The 14351-nt window shown below is 33.3% G+C and overlaps 1 protein-coding gene across 2 annotated transcripts in view; it reads left to right on the plus strand.

Annotated features, from left to right (window-relative positions):
- Window positions 1-499: 499 nt before the first annotated feature.
- Window positions 500-14351, plus strand: part of LOC125061943 (transmembrane protein 131 homolog) — a 45684-nt gene continuing 31832 nt past the window's right edge. Inside the window, exons 1-3 of one of the 2 annotated variants that reach the window (XM_047667577.1) lie at window positions 500-740; window positions 1269-1312; window positions 5941-6159. In XM_047667577.1, coding sequence (XP_047523533.1) covers window positions 647-740; window positions 1269-1312; window positions 5941-6159 — 357 coding nt within the window. In that variant the 5' untranslated portion in view covers window positions 500-646. Of the gene's footprint in view, window positions 741-819; window positions 1170-1268; window positions 1313-5940; window positions 6160-14351 lie in introns of those variants that run through there. The other variant, XM_047667578.1, reaches the window with a different exon arrangement.

The raw sequence follows: 14351 nt of genomic DNA on the forward strand, positions 1-14351 counted from the left end.
TAAGGACCTTTATAATATACTTGGCCTTCTTAATTCCAAGCTTTGATAGACTAATAGTATTTTGCAGATAACCCCCTTATAGAATATCAACCCTTCAAAGCTTTATACACGAGAAATCAGTAAAACAATAAAGCTTTAACATTTTCTTATTTCGATAGAAAATAAACTTATTCCACCAAAAATTTCTTCAAATGAAAATGTAGTGTAGAAAAACTTTACAAAGTTATCCAAAACATTCTCCGACAAAGGTATCTCCATGTTACCTCTTTCAATGTATAGCCGGATTAGAACATATTAATGAGTTGTGTATTCAATTAAATACGAGCAAAAAAATCCATCTTTGCAACTTTAACAGCAAATTACAATTAACAGACAACTACTCTGTATACAACTATACAGATATTTCGTTTAGGTTTGTTTCGTAGATTAATATATTCAGTCAATTGTCAACATGAAGTGAGCAATCAAATTATTGACATAAGTTGATCAGATTTGTCATGTGTTATTTGATTTTGACTTTCGTCTCAATTTTTCTTGAACGCACATCTTGTGATTGTAATGAGATAAAATTACGATAGTGCTTTTTATAAACAAATGTTATGTTGAAATGAGATTAGAAGGTGTTTAAAAAGACTGAATCAGCAAAATGTATCGGAAAATTTTGTGGTGTTACGTATTTTTATTGACATCATTTGATATATCTCCTTACTCGAAGTTGACAGCCCAGGGGAAGAGCCATGGTAAAATCGATTTCTCATCTTCCAAATACATGAGTACCTATTATGTGAGAAACATGTACTACATGTTTATTTAAGTAGTTATCGAAATAAAAACCTTGCGAGTAAAATCTTACGAATATTGAAAGCATTCTTTAGGATCGAAATTGAATATATTTTGTGTCTTCACGCGATGTTATTTTTGACTAACGCTGTTGTTTTTTCTGCTTATATTTGGTTATTTTTGGATTTGTGATGGGATAAATACGTAGTTTTGGCGGTAAAGATGCAACAAGGCGGATGCAATGTGCAGCGCGCAAGCTGCGCATACCGTCCGAGTTGCGTACAAGAGCGACATTCAATTATTGAATAACTTTTTGTAATATTATGCCGAAGCGTAGCTGTTATCACTTCCGCCCCTTATCATTTGAGTATTGTTTATTGTAAGACAATGTTAGTAATGTTGGTTTAAAATGTTTCTACCATGTGGGATTTTTGAAATTTCGTTTAACTAGAGTATATTGTAATATATTGGTCAATAATTGCTTACAGGTGCTTCAGTGCAGGATTCTATCACAGAAGGGATTGCATTTCAAGTAAGTTCTATATCATAAAATTTGTTATAGTTTAACCATTTAAATAATTAAAGGTAAATTAATATACAATATTAATTATTTAATAACTGTGCATTTTTTATGTATTGGAAAATAATTTATATCTTATGAAATTAATATCAAAAGTATACAGATAAAATTATAATACCATATAAATTTTATATACAGATAAAATTAATGTACAATATAAATTTTATCTGTAATATATTAATAAAATGTATATACTGTAATATTGAATTTTTTATTATATTATATTGAATTTTTTTATTATATAAAAAATTCACAGCAATTAATAATGCTGCTATTATAATTTATTAATCATAAAGTTATATAGATATTAAAATCATAACAGATAGCTACAGATAATGTTAAAAAACATAGTTATAAAGGTGTGATATAAATAAACCTCTTGTTGTGATTAAAACAATGACAAGATTGTAATTATTAAAAAAAAATAATACATAATCTCTTCTATTCAATGTAATCTATAATAATAATGCAGAATTTATTTAAATGATTTGTGTTGGAAGTCAACCCATGTGTTCTGACTAATTGCGGACGGCCTAATTCTTTAACATTACTAAGCCATTTATAAACATCAGCCTTACCATTGTTATTTGTTTGTATTTGGTTTACAAGAGATCTTGCTGATAAACTCCAGACATAAACTTCAGAAATCATACAGATCAGTCATCTATAATATATACTATACTAGCAGACTCGGCCAAGCGTTGCTGTGGCTAAGGTTTTTGTTATATTACATAGTAGTAAACTATTCAAGGGAAACGGTAGAACACCAGTCATGGGGACCACCATGCTTTTTTGGTGCCATATGTTAGAATTGTGACTATAAAATAATTTGCAATAAAATAATATTGCGGGTATAAATTGAGATGTAAATCGCACACGGTGTGCAAATTTGATTGAAATCGGTTCAGTAGTTTAGGAGTCCATAGCGGACAAACAACGTGACACGTAATTTATATATATTAAGACTATAATACAGTCAAAACCGTTTACCAAAATCAAAGGCCCTGGATGAATTCTTTTGTATTAGGTTCTTAATAACAATATCATCCGCTGTTATGACTATCGGTGTTTACAACATGAGTAGGTAGTCCCTTTAATGTTGTGTGTGTGTTTAACAGATTGTGATTGTACATTAGAAATTGAAGTATAAAGAGGTAAGTCTGTGAGGTTGTAAGAGCTGTAGTCACTTCATCTAATGAACAAATTCAAAAAAATCTTTTAACTCGGAAAAGAAAGATGTTATTTGTGAATGTTTGTGTAACCCACAAATGCAAAGACTTTTTGTGGTAGTTGCATTAATTAGCAAACTTATTTTTAAATACATATACTATTTACACAATATGATTATTGCATATTAATAGTATTATTGAAATGAAAGATGGCCATGAAAAAACAAGTTTGACAACTACAATGTCAGAACATTGGCCAAATAGTTATATAGTTAGCAAACTAAGCAATCATGAAAATCATTTAGTTTAATTTGTTGGTAATATGTGGATTGTGATTACAACAAAAGCAGTCTATATTAAGACATTCAAGAATTAAGACAATGTCATGAAACTTAACCGAAAATTACTATAATTAGACATAGACATAACATTTAACATTATCTATCCATATTGTATCCCTAACATTCGTACTAACTACTAACCGACGTGAGACTGATCTTAAATTATCGTGATTCATGTGCATTACTTTTTATTTTTCATGTATCATTTATGAGTTTAGTTTGTTTTTTGTTCCTGTTTGGTTTTTTCTTCTTCTTTATAACTATATGTAATATGTATATGCACTTCTTGCCTACCTTATCTAATTTAATACATTTTTTGACAGTGGTTGCCCGGAAGAGATCGCTCGAAAGCGATAAGGCCGCCAGTTGCCCTCCTTTTCACAGTATAAATTTTTATATTGTAATGCAACGAAGTGTTAATAAATAAAAATAAATAAATAAAATAAACATTTATTACTAACAAAACACACACATACAAACACACAAAATCCCAATAATAAAAAAAATAGAATGAGAGATAACATTTTGTTCTGTTAAAGACTTGTACGTTTTAAGCGTGTGCTGTGATTGTAATTGGCCCTGGCTCAGCATCATGCTGAGGAGCAGACTGTTCCACGGCGCTGGTCATTCTGCTAGAGAGACTGCAGATAGTTTGCGCCTCAGTCGCAAAAAAATAAAAATAATGAAATAGACTGGATAATCTATATTATGTTTTATATTTAGTTTTAATAAATATGGCCATGTCTCTAAATTCCGCAGACAAATTCAAATTTAAATCATTTAGTCAGATAGGTAACACAATGTACACACTTATGAACGTCAAAAAAGAAATATATTATATTAAATGCTTCTAATTTTACATTAACTGCCAGTTCTCAAATCAAGGCTGTAGAACGTAAGAGAAGAATTGGCAATAAACTCTCCGCCACTGCTTTTAATCGCCAAGTTTGTAAAGAGCTGCAACCATTACACCATGTTCCACATGACATCATAAGTAATTAATAATAATAAAATAAATTAAAAACAAAGATTTGTCCTCTATTAGCAGTAGGCATGGTGAAATAAGAGCACGCACTTACATTCTCGTAGGAACAACACGGAAACACAGCTCTGATACCTTTTGACTTAGACGCTCTTCTCCTTCAACTTCTATACTCAATTCTTTTCAATCCCATAACTACCTCTTATCTTAAAAATTAATTCATATTCTCAGGTCCTTATTACGTTACGCTCTTCTAATAGATGCTTAGAAACTCTATCTCACAACTCATCCTTCTTAGGCAATTCGTTTAGGATCTCCGTCATTAATTTGTGGAATAGGCTGCCCGACTCCATATGTTTGGCTACCTCCCTAACATCTTTTCAAACTGTTCTGCATAAACATTTATTAACCATATACTATCCTGCTCAATTGTAATTGCGACTGTAATTCTTGTATTTCTTATTCTTTTTCTTCGTCACAATTCATGAAACCGTGAGATTAGCGTTTTAGTTTTTTAAATTATTTTTCAGTTTCTATATTTTTTTAATAAGATTTGGTTATGCACTTTTTACACTTTACCCATCATATTTCTTTTTTAGTTTTTCCCTTAGGGAGTGTTCAAGTATTACGTAACGAATTTTTTGTCCTTTTGTAAAACGTTACGATGCGGGGCGGGGATTATATTACGAGTTATTGTTAAAAAAAAATCGACTTACACCAATAAAGAGTCACTATGTGGTCACGAAACGTTTTACTATACTTGGGTACTGAAAAACGTTACGGCGAGTTACATGGGGGGGGGGGGGGGGGTGTCAATAATCTCAAAAAATTGCGTTACGTAATCAGTGGCGTAGCTAGGTGACCAAGGGCCCTGGGGCAAATTAAAAAATGGGGCTCCACTGCTATGTAAACTGATTAGGTTTTATCAAATAAAAATATGAAATATACAATTACTTTAAAAATGCTAAGCTACGTAAGCTCTTATTTGTGCAGGGCAGGTAAAAAAAATATTAAACAGTAATACAATAAATTACAATTAATACTTGGTGTAGGTTTGGCGAATAAAATGAAATACAGAAGATTCAAGGGTTTATTATATAAAGATCGGGCCTACCAACTGACTATTTAACAATTATATTTACAATTTTTTCCTAGCTTTAGTTTTCGCAAAAGTATCAATGACTTCGTTTAAATCCAGGCTTGATGCGGTTTTGTTTTCAATTGCTCTCTAATTCGCGTTATACTGGGTGCCGCACAAGTACTGGCACTAAAGAAATTTTTTTTATTTTTTTTATATGACATTTCCTGTCATTCTGTCGTCGACGAAATTCACGTTGTGTTTTTATCACTGATGAATTATTCCGTAAGAACATTGACACGATTATTCCACTTTCTTGGGGATTAAAACGGTCCATGTTTATTTTCAGTGTATTTTACATTTGTTCACTACACAATTTTCAACAACAGAATGACAGGAAATGTCATATAAAAAAAATAAACAAATTTTCTTTAGTGCCAGTACTTTTGCGCCACCCAGTACAATGAGCTGTAGCCGAAATCTGTAGATTTGACACGATTTATTGACATTACCGGACATCAATATGAGTGGTAAAAGCAAATAAAATTGAATTACTATACTGACCAGTACGAAAAAGGTTATCGACATTAGCTTACTTACTCCTGATACAGAATGAACTTTTTAACCGTTCTAAAAAAAACTCGAATTCACAATAAAATGCACATATCACTATCCGTCAACACGGCCAACCTACAGAAAGAATTTAGGGAAATTCCCTAGGCATAACTTTTGAATTTCTCTCAAATTAATGCTTGATTAAAGTGGGGTTGCAACCTGTCATATTTATTTTGAAAATGGGAGAAATTTCCAAAGTTCAGAACGATCGAGATTTCTGGTGAGGATTCGAGGGCCCCCTGAGCTTGAGGGCCCCGGGGCACTGCCCCGCCTAGCCCCTTGGTAGCTACGCCACTGTACGTAATACTTGAACGCTCCCTTACTTGGGTTAGATCCTGGAAGAGATCGCTTGTTTTGTTTCACTTGTGGTTTTGTAAAATGTAATTTTTGTGTAGGAATGGGGCGCAGACTCCATGTCAGTGGACAGCAACGAGGCGGGCGAAGGCGTGGAGGGCGTGGCGCTGTGGCCTCCAGCTCTACACTTCGGGCGCTCCGCCCTAGCAGAACCACATACACAATTGGTTACGTTAACGAATATGGCAAACACAACGTTGCATCTCGCATCTGTGGCGGGGACTACGCCAGACTTCCACGCATCGTTCTTTGATTCCAAGGTATGTACGGTTTTTAAGGTTGCAAACGGCTGGGACACCAAACATTAAAAAAAAAATGTGTGCGTGTACTAGGTGTACACACGTAAGAAGTGAAACTTCTTTATGACCTTATTTTTCGAAAAATGATAATCAACTTTACAGAAATTGGTTCAATAAAGTTAAATTAGATAAAGTTTAACAAAAGGCTTTTATTATCATAGACATGAATACAAATACAATTATTTCATTTTACTTTATTACTACTAAGATTATTACAGAATTTCAGTAATTGTAATAGAATTATTAGTATTACTATCATTGTTATCGTTATTATATATTTTAGTTAGTTTGGCTTCGAATCTCTTCGGATCAACCGTGGTAGGGACAAGAAAAAGATGGCGCGTAACGGAAAAATGTGACGCGTAACGAAAAAATGTTACACTAAATTATTTTCCAACCCCGATAAAGAAGTTTCCCTTCAAAAAAACATTTAATCATTTAGGTAACACATTGTACACTTATGACTTGTCCGTAAAGAAATACATATTAATGCTTCTAATTTTACATTTAGTGCCAGTTCTCAAATCAAGGGCGTAGAACGGAAGAGAAGAACTGGCAATAAACTCTGCGCCACTCTTTTTAATCGCCATGTTTTTTTTCATACAAAAAATATTTGGCAATATATACCTGCCGTACTAAAAATATTGCCGAGAATTGCATAGTCTAGCCGTAATGATGCTACCAGTAAAAAAAATCCCCGTCTGAGAGCCCCTAAGACATCTTTGCTGCGTTGTGACTACGGATAGAGGACCGTCGTGGTATTGTTTGAGTTGACCATCTAATGTTATCAGCAAATCCCTATCCAATATGTGTGTTAAGGGGAGCAATCGAAATCGGCTGGATATAACAAAAGAGGAGACTTGGGACTGAATCTAACCAAATTGGAACATAATATAAGGGTGCGTCCACATCTGACGAATAGTAATTATAATATAATTATATATAACTAGCTGGCCTGGCGAACATCGTACCGCCTTACAGTCGATTCTTTATTTTTTTTTAAATACTTATTCTGCTATTCGGGACACCGGTCTAGCTAGTAAGATAAAAAAAAGAAAGTTGATAAGACAACAAATACATTATGTCAAAAAATAAAAATTTACCTTCCCGGAACCCCTCCACTAACATTTGAACTTAATGATATGGTATTAAAGTTCAAATTGACTTTTAAGTATTATTACGAATATTTTGTATGGGAATATAGAAAAGTGTTGTTTTTAGACTTTTTCACTAATTTTTTTTAAATTTTTCTCTCCGTAAGAATCATCCTCGTACTTCAAGGTATATTTAAAAAAAAATCAGACAAATCGGTCAAGCCGTTTTCATGTTATGTCGTGACAACGGAAAACGGGTTTCATTTTTATATATATAGACTAGTGGACCCGACAGACGTTGTCCTGCATGATATTTCAAGCAATTAGTAAAGCAAAGTATGAAAGTACCGACTGCAGCGCCATCTGGCGGGCTGATTTGTGAATCTAAACCATTCCCAGATCCCCTTGAACACACACAAAAAATTTCATCAAAATCGGTCCAGTCGTTTGAGAGAAGTTCAGTGACATACACACTCACAGAAGAATAATATATATAAAGATAATAAGTTAGTAAGTACAACTTAAAATGTAAAAAAATCCAAAAAGACGTGTCAACCCGTCATCATCAGTCTCCATCGCGGTTGACCTTGAGCATTTCACCTTGCTCCAAGTCTTTCCTGCTCTCTGCATCATCTCCAACTGTACGTGCAATGTCAAAAGTTCATCTAATCATATAGGTACAATGTACACTTATGAACGTCAAAAAAAGAAATGTATATGAAATGCTTCTAACTTTACATTTAGAGCCAGTTCTCAAATCAAGGGTGTAGAACGGAAGAGAAGTTACAACAAACTCCCAAGCGAAATTAGAGTATTATCACTAAATAAATTCAAAGCCCTCGTTAAACGGGAATTAATCAATAAAACGTTTTATAAATTTGAGGAATACTTAAATGATCCTAATCCTTGGGATTGATTTGCTCCAGTTCAAACAATTTGTATGACAATACTTGGCGATTAAAAAGAGTGGCGGAAAGTTTCTTGCCAGTTCTTCTTACCCGCTCTACGCCCTTGACTTGCAAACTGGTAGTAAATGTAAATTTACAATTAATTTAACTTGACAATTCAAAAGTGTACTTGGTTTCCCACTTGAATAAAGATATTTTTAGTTTGAGTTTTGAGTTTGAAGAACTGGCAATAAACTCTCCGCCACTCTTTTAAACGCCATGTTTTTGTTTTACACAACGTTTGTAAGGAGCTGCAACCATTACACCATGTTCCAAATGTTATGTAATGTCAAGTTAAACGAACATTGTTCCGTGTCCCTTGAACATTTATTTTTCGCAACAATTATTTCATATTAACCCTTTCATGTCACTTAAACCAGTTGGGAACTGGGTCAAACAGTCTCAAGCGCAGATGTCAACATTTTTATAAGCCGTAGCTTATACCCGCGTTCAATTGTCTTTGGTTTATCATTAATAGTAAGTTAGTAATATATTAATATAGTTAATATAAAGGGTTTTTCAACAAGAACTTTGTTTTCTAAAACAAAATAAAACAAAGAATTTAGAGGAAAATGAATAAAATTTTTATTGTATAACAAAGAGAAAAGTTTGGCAATTATGAATGAAAAATGATATCTGGCAAATGTCCACCACGACCACGCTGACAGATGTTGATTCTTTCATCAAAATTTTTAATCACTTTTTGGCAAAATGGAGGGTCTATTTCGTTAATGACATCACGGATTTTGAGTTTTAAGGCTGCAATCGATTCGATTGGCTCCGTATAGACTCTGTCTTTAACATAGCCCCACAAAAAATAATCCAGTGGTGTTAAATCACACGATCTGGCTGGCCACTTAACAGCTGAATTTCGCGAAATTATGCGCTCGGGAAATTTGGTTTGCAATAAATTGATCGTTTCATTGGCTGTGTGACATGTGGCACCGTCCTGTTGAAACCACATTTCAGTGATATCCATGTCATCAATAATAGGCCAAAATTTAGTGGTTAACATCTCGCGATACCGTGATCCATTGACTGTTACCGCATTTCCAGCCTCATCTTCGAAAAAAAACGGCCCAATCACGCCTCCAGACCACATAGTGCACCACACAGTAACACGTTGAGTATGCAAAGCCTTCTCAATAATTGCTTTAGGATTTTCAGAAGCCCAAATGCGACAATTTTGCTTGTTGACGTACCCTGACAAATGAAAATGGGCTTCGTCTGAAAAAATGATTTTTTCAGAAAAACCAGCAGGTTGTTCCTGAATGAACTGAGCGAATCTGCGGCGATTTGAATGGTCGATCAGCTTTAATTCCTGCACCAGTTGAATCTTGTAAGGCTTCAAAGCCAAATCCTTTCGCAAAATTCGCCATGTTGTGCTTTTGGATAACCCCAATTGTTGAGAACGTCGTGAAATTGACAAATTTTGATCTTCTTCAACACTGTGGCTCACGGCGGCGATGTTTTCTGTTGAACGACCCGGTCGAACACGTGTTGGTGTTGGCACATTTTGTACCGAGCCTGTCGACTCAAATTTCGCGACCAAATTCTTAACAGCGGTCTCAGAAGGACGATTATGCTGGCCGAAAATATCACGAATTTTACGAAATGTAACTTTAACAGAACCACCATTTTTATAGTGGATTTGAATTATTTTAATGCGATTTTCGAGCGAAATTGAATTCATTGTAATAATTGCCAAAGCACCTGCTACGAATACCGCCAAAAACTAAATGTCAAAACTATCACGTTCTCGGTGTTGCCACAATTGAAAAACAAACTTCTTGTTGAAATACCCTTTAGTAATATACTCTTCCAGAGGCTCTTTTATCTCTGCCTTTTAATAAATTTAAGAAATGTATTAAAGAATAGCTGTGTAAAAAGGCTTACTATAAAGTTAACGATTATCTAGTTGATAAAAGAACTAGTGCTAGATAGGCTACTTCTAATTAATTTGCGATATTTGTTTTAAAATAATTGTTGTTTGATGATTTGCTATTTTAAAAGAGTACCGAGAGTTTTTTACGCCGGATTTTTCTCTCGGCCTACACCCTCTGTTTTCTTTGCCGATGAGTAGATTTTTAAATTTAATGACGTGGGATAAGTGATACCTGTATCTTATGTTCAATAATGAAAATATTTTATTTTTTATTTATTTAATGAAACACATTTATTGCTAGACACAAGTATATAATGTATTTTTTTTCCACATAATTATTCTAAAAGGATAGAACTAAACAATAATATCTACACCGATAATTATACAATTAAAAATACATTAAAAATATATAAATACACTAGCTGCCCCGGCGAACTTCGTTTCGCGTTAATGTGATTTAACTTAGCCTACCTTTTTAGTACATACCAACATGGAAAATTTTGCTATGCTACCCCAGAGACTGTTCGGTTTTCTGGAATGAAAACTTTTTATGGTTTTTTGTGAAGTTTTCTCTATATACCTTAGAGTTGAAATCATAAGATTTTAATTAACAAATAAAAAATAGGGGTTGATCGTAGAGGGATGAAAATAATAGTTCGGTAGTAAAAACACATGGCATTTTAATTTAGAATTCGCCATTTGCGATTTCAATAAATTATTTTGCATAAAATATATAATACTAATATTTCATAAGTTCTCTTTACTAAATTTTAATTTCCTTCTCACTCAATTTCAATCGGTCTCAATCGCTCTCTCCCTTTTCTTCGACAAAAACGCTGCACATCTTCGTGATGCTAAAAGTATTATTATTGCGCCTCATCCGTAAAAAAATTACCCTCATGCGCCTAAAGAAGTTTCACTTTAAGAAGTCTATAAAGGTATTTAACAGTAGAGAAAATAAAGCTTGAGTGTTATCTGTATAAAACATCATTGAAACAAGCGTTATGGAGTAAAATAATTTGTAAGTAATTTATGAAAAAATCCATACTTAGAAGTATTGATTGACGTAGGTGACGTGACACAAAAAGATCACAGATTAGTCCATGGTCACCCAACTATTTTTGTAAAATTCTTATGCCTTATGTAACATACATATACTTTTAATATAAAAAATAAAAATGTGCGTGTACTAGTGTACACACGTTAGAAGTGAAACTTCTTTATGACCTTATTTTTCGAAAAATTATCTATATGCAACTAACTTTACAGAAATTGGTTAAATAAAGTTAAATTAGATAAAGTTTAACAAAAGGCTTATTTTTAACACAGACTTGAATACAAATAATACAATTATTTCATTTTACCTTATTACCACTAAGATTATTACAGAATTTCATAAATTGTGATATAATTTTTAGTATCATTGTAATAGTTATTATAAATTTTTGTAATTAATGGTTTAGAATCTCTTCGAATCAACCGTGGTAGGGACGAGAAAAAGACGCGCGTAACGGTCAAATGTGACGCGTAACCGAAACATGTGACGCGTAACCGTTACACATGTTACACTAATTTTTTTTCCAACCCCGATAAAGAAGTTTCACTTCAAAAATTGACCACCATCCGTATCACCTCGACGTCCGTCGTTCCACAACTGAGCGTTTTCTAAGGCAGTTCTTGCCGCGCACCACTACTATGTGGAACCAGCTGCCGACTGAAGTATTTCCGTATCAATTCGACTTAGGGTCCTTCAAGAAAAGAGCGTAACAATTCTTGAAAGGCCGGCAACGCACTTGCGAGCCTTCTGGCATTGTGAGTGTCCATGGGCGGCGGTATCACTTAACATCAGGTGAGCCTCCTGCCCGTTTGCCTCCTATTACATAAATTTTTTTTTTAATATTCAGTTAAGAAATTTAAATGATAGGAAGATAGGAAATTGTTTACATAAACACAGTAAGTAAATTTAAAAAAAATAACGAAAAGCATCGAGTCCATTTTAAAATTGCACAATACGTATGGTAAACGTTGGACAATACCGTATTAGTAAAATAGACTATGATGTATATATATAATGTAAAGGGAGGACAAAACTTGCCGAGTTTCTTGCCCGTTCTTCTCAGAACTAGGCCTCCTAGTAGTTTTGCGAACGGATGGCCTAGTCTTGCTCTTTCGTGAATTTTGTAAACGTTGTTGACATTCATAAGCATGCTCTAAGAAGCATCTAAATTGAATAAACGAATTTTGATTTTGATGTATAATGTCTTCGCGTTTAATTTCACCGGAGACTATTGATCTAATATATATATTTAATTTAATAATGGTAACGTTATGAACTTAATATTTATTTACGTGACTGGCATGGTACGTGATAGGGACTAGTGCGACGCCATCTTGTCTAGAGAAGCGTTTTGGCGGGTTTTTTGAAATTATTAATGTTTAATTTTAATAAAAGCCCATTAGGTTTCATAGTCATTAATAAATGATCTGAAATGGTTTTTAAAATATCGTCAAGTAGCTCACTTCCAATGTCTTCCTGTCTAATTTGTGTGATTTATGACAATTGACTCGAAAATCTTGAAGTCTGTTTATGTGTAATACGTCGTCGTCGTCGTACGTTAGTGTGATACGTCGTAGGGACTGGTGCGACGCCATCTTGTTTAGCGTTTTGGCGCGTTCTTACAATTACAAATGTTTTATTTGTTATTATCAGAAGTTAAAATAAAAAATAAAAATGTGTGCGTGTACTAGGTGTACACACGTAAGAAGTGAAACTTCTTTATGACCTTATTTTTCGAAAAATGATCTACTATATGCAACTTTACAGAAATTGGTTAAATAAAGTTAAATTAGATAAAGTTTAACAAAAGGCTTTTATTATCATAGACATGAATACAAATACAATTATTTCATTTTAACTTATTACTGTACTACTATGTAGTATGTACTAAGATTATTACAGAATTTCATTAATTGTAATAGAATTATTAGTATTACTATCATTGTTATCGTTATTATATATTTTTGTTACTAATGGCTTCGAATCTCTTCGGATCAACCGTGGTAGGGACAAGAAAAAGATGGCGCGTAACCGAAAAATGTGACAAATGTGTGTAAATTTTTTTCCAACGCCGATAAAGAAGTTTGACTTCAAAAAGCAACATGGCGCGTAACCTGCTACAAAATTTCTCCCATACATAAAAATAGTCTATAAGAAATTTACTAATTAGAAATCTGAAATGTATGTATATATAACTTAAATATATATATATGTCACTTAAACAATGTGTACATACATCGTGGCTATAACTGAAATCAAAGCTCCAAGTCCAACTCCAAAATTTTATACAAATTTTTGATTCATATTTGAAATTACCTTTCATACTGAGTGTACAACAAAAACTTTAAAGGTTTTTAATCGAAATTTTGGTGTATTTGAAATTGGTCTCAAGGGAAACCATTTTGTAGGAGTTGGCTAGCTTTCAATCTAAAATAAAAGCTATTTTTAATTTGAATTTTATAATGGCCGCGGCTGTTATTATTCGATATATAGACATGAATTACATTGATACAAATCTAGCCATTATTGTAATTACATAGAATATTTTACACAGAATATCAAGTGTAGCTACCGTGCATACATATAATCTGTTTTGATATTTTGACAGCTGCGGTTGTAATCATGTCTGTCATGGTGTTATTGATATTTATATTACATTTTTGTAAAGCGGTATGTTTTTTGTTTAAACCTTTCTATAGATACATTGAAAAAAAAAACACTCCGGGAGTGCCGGCATAAATGAAAACTTGAATATTAATGTTGTGAATTTTTGATATTTTGGAATGGTTAGGGAATAATTTTGCACGAATTGCTTTAATTATCAGTATAAAAGTGCGCTATCGTACACAAACATGACAATTTCTACATTAAATACGCCGCGCCAGCTGTCTACTCTCCATCCGTCTTACGAATTTTCGATCAGGTCACGTGTCCTGACGCGAGTTTAACATTTTTTACCCAATCCAAAAAAGTGTACAACGCCGCTAAAGAAGTTTTCACTTCAAAAAAACAGGCCTTTGACATATACTTAGTATGACTTAGTCGTGACTTAGCATGTGGGGATGTATAATGAAGGTGCTTATGACATATGACGTCTTTGACAGTTCGTATATTTATTGACAATTATGTCACTTGACATTGACATATTCGTTTAGAAATTGTACTTACGT

Source organism: Pieris napi, chromosome 24 (assembly GCF_905475465.1).
Source record: "Pieris napi chromosome 24, ilPieNapi1.2, whole genome shotgun sequence".
NCBI lineage: Eukaryota > Metazoa > Arthropoda > Insecta > Lepidoptera > Pieridae > Pieris > Pieris napi.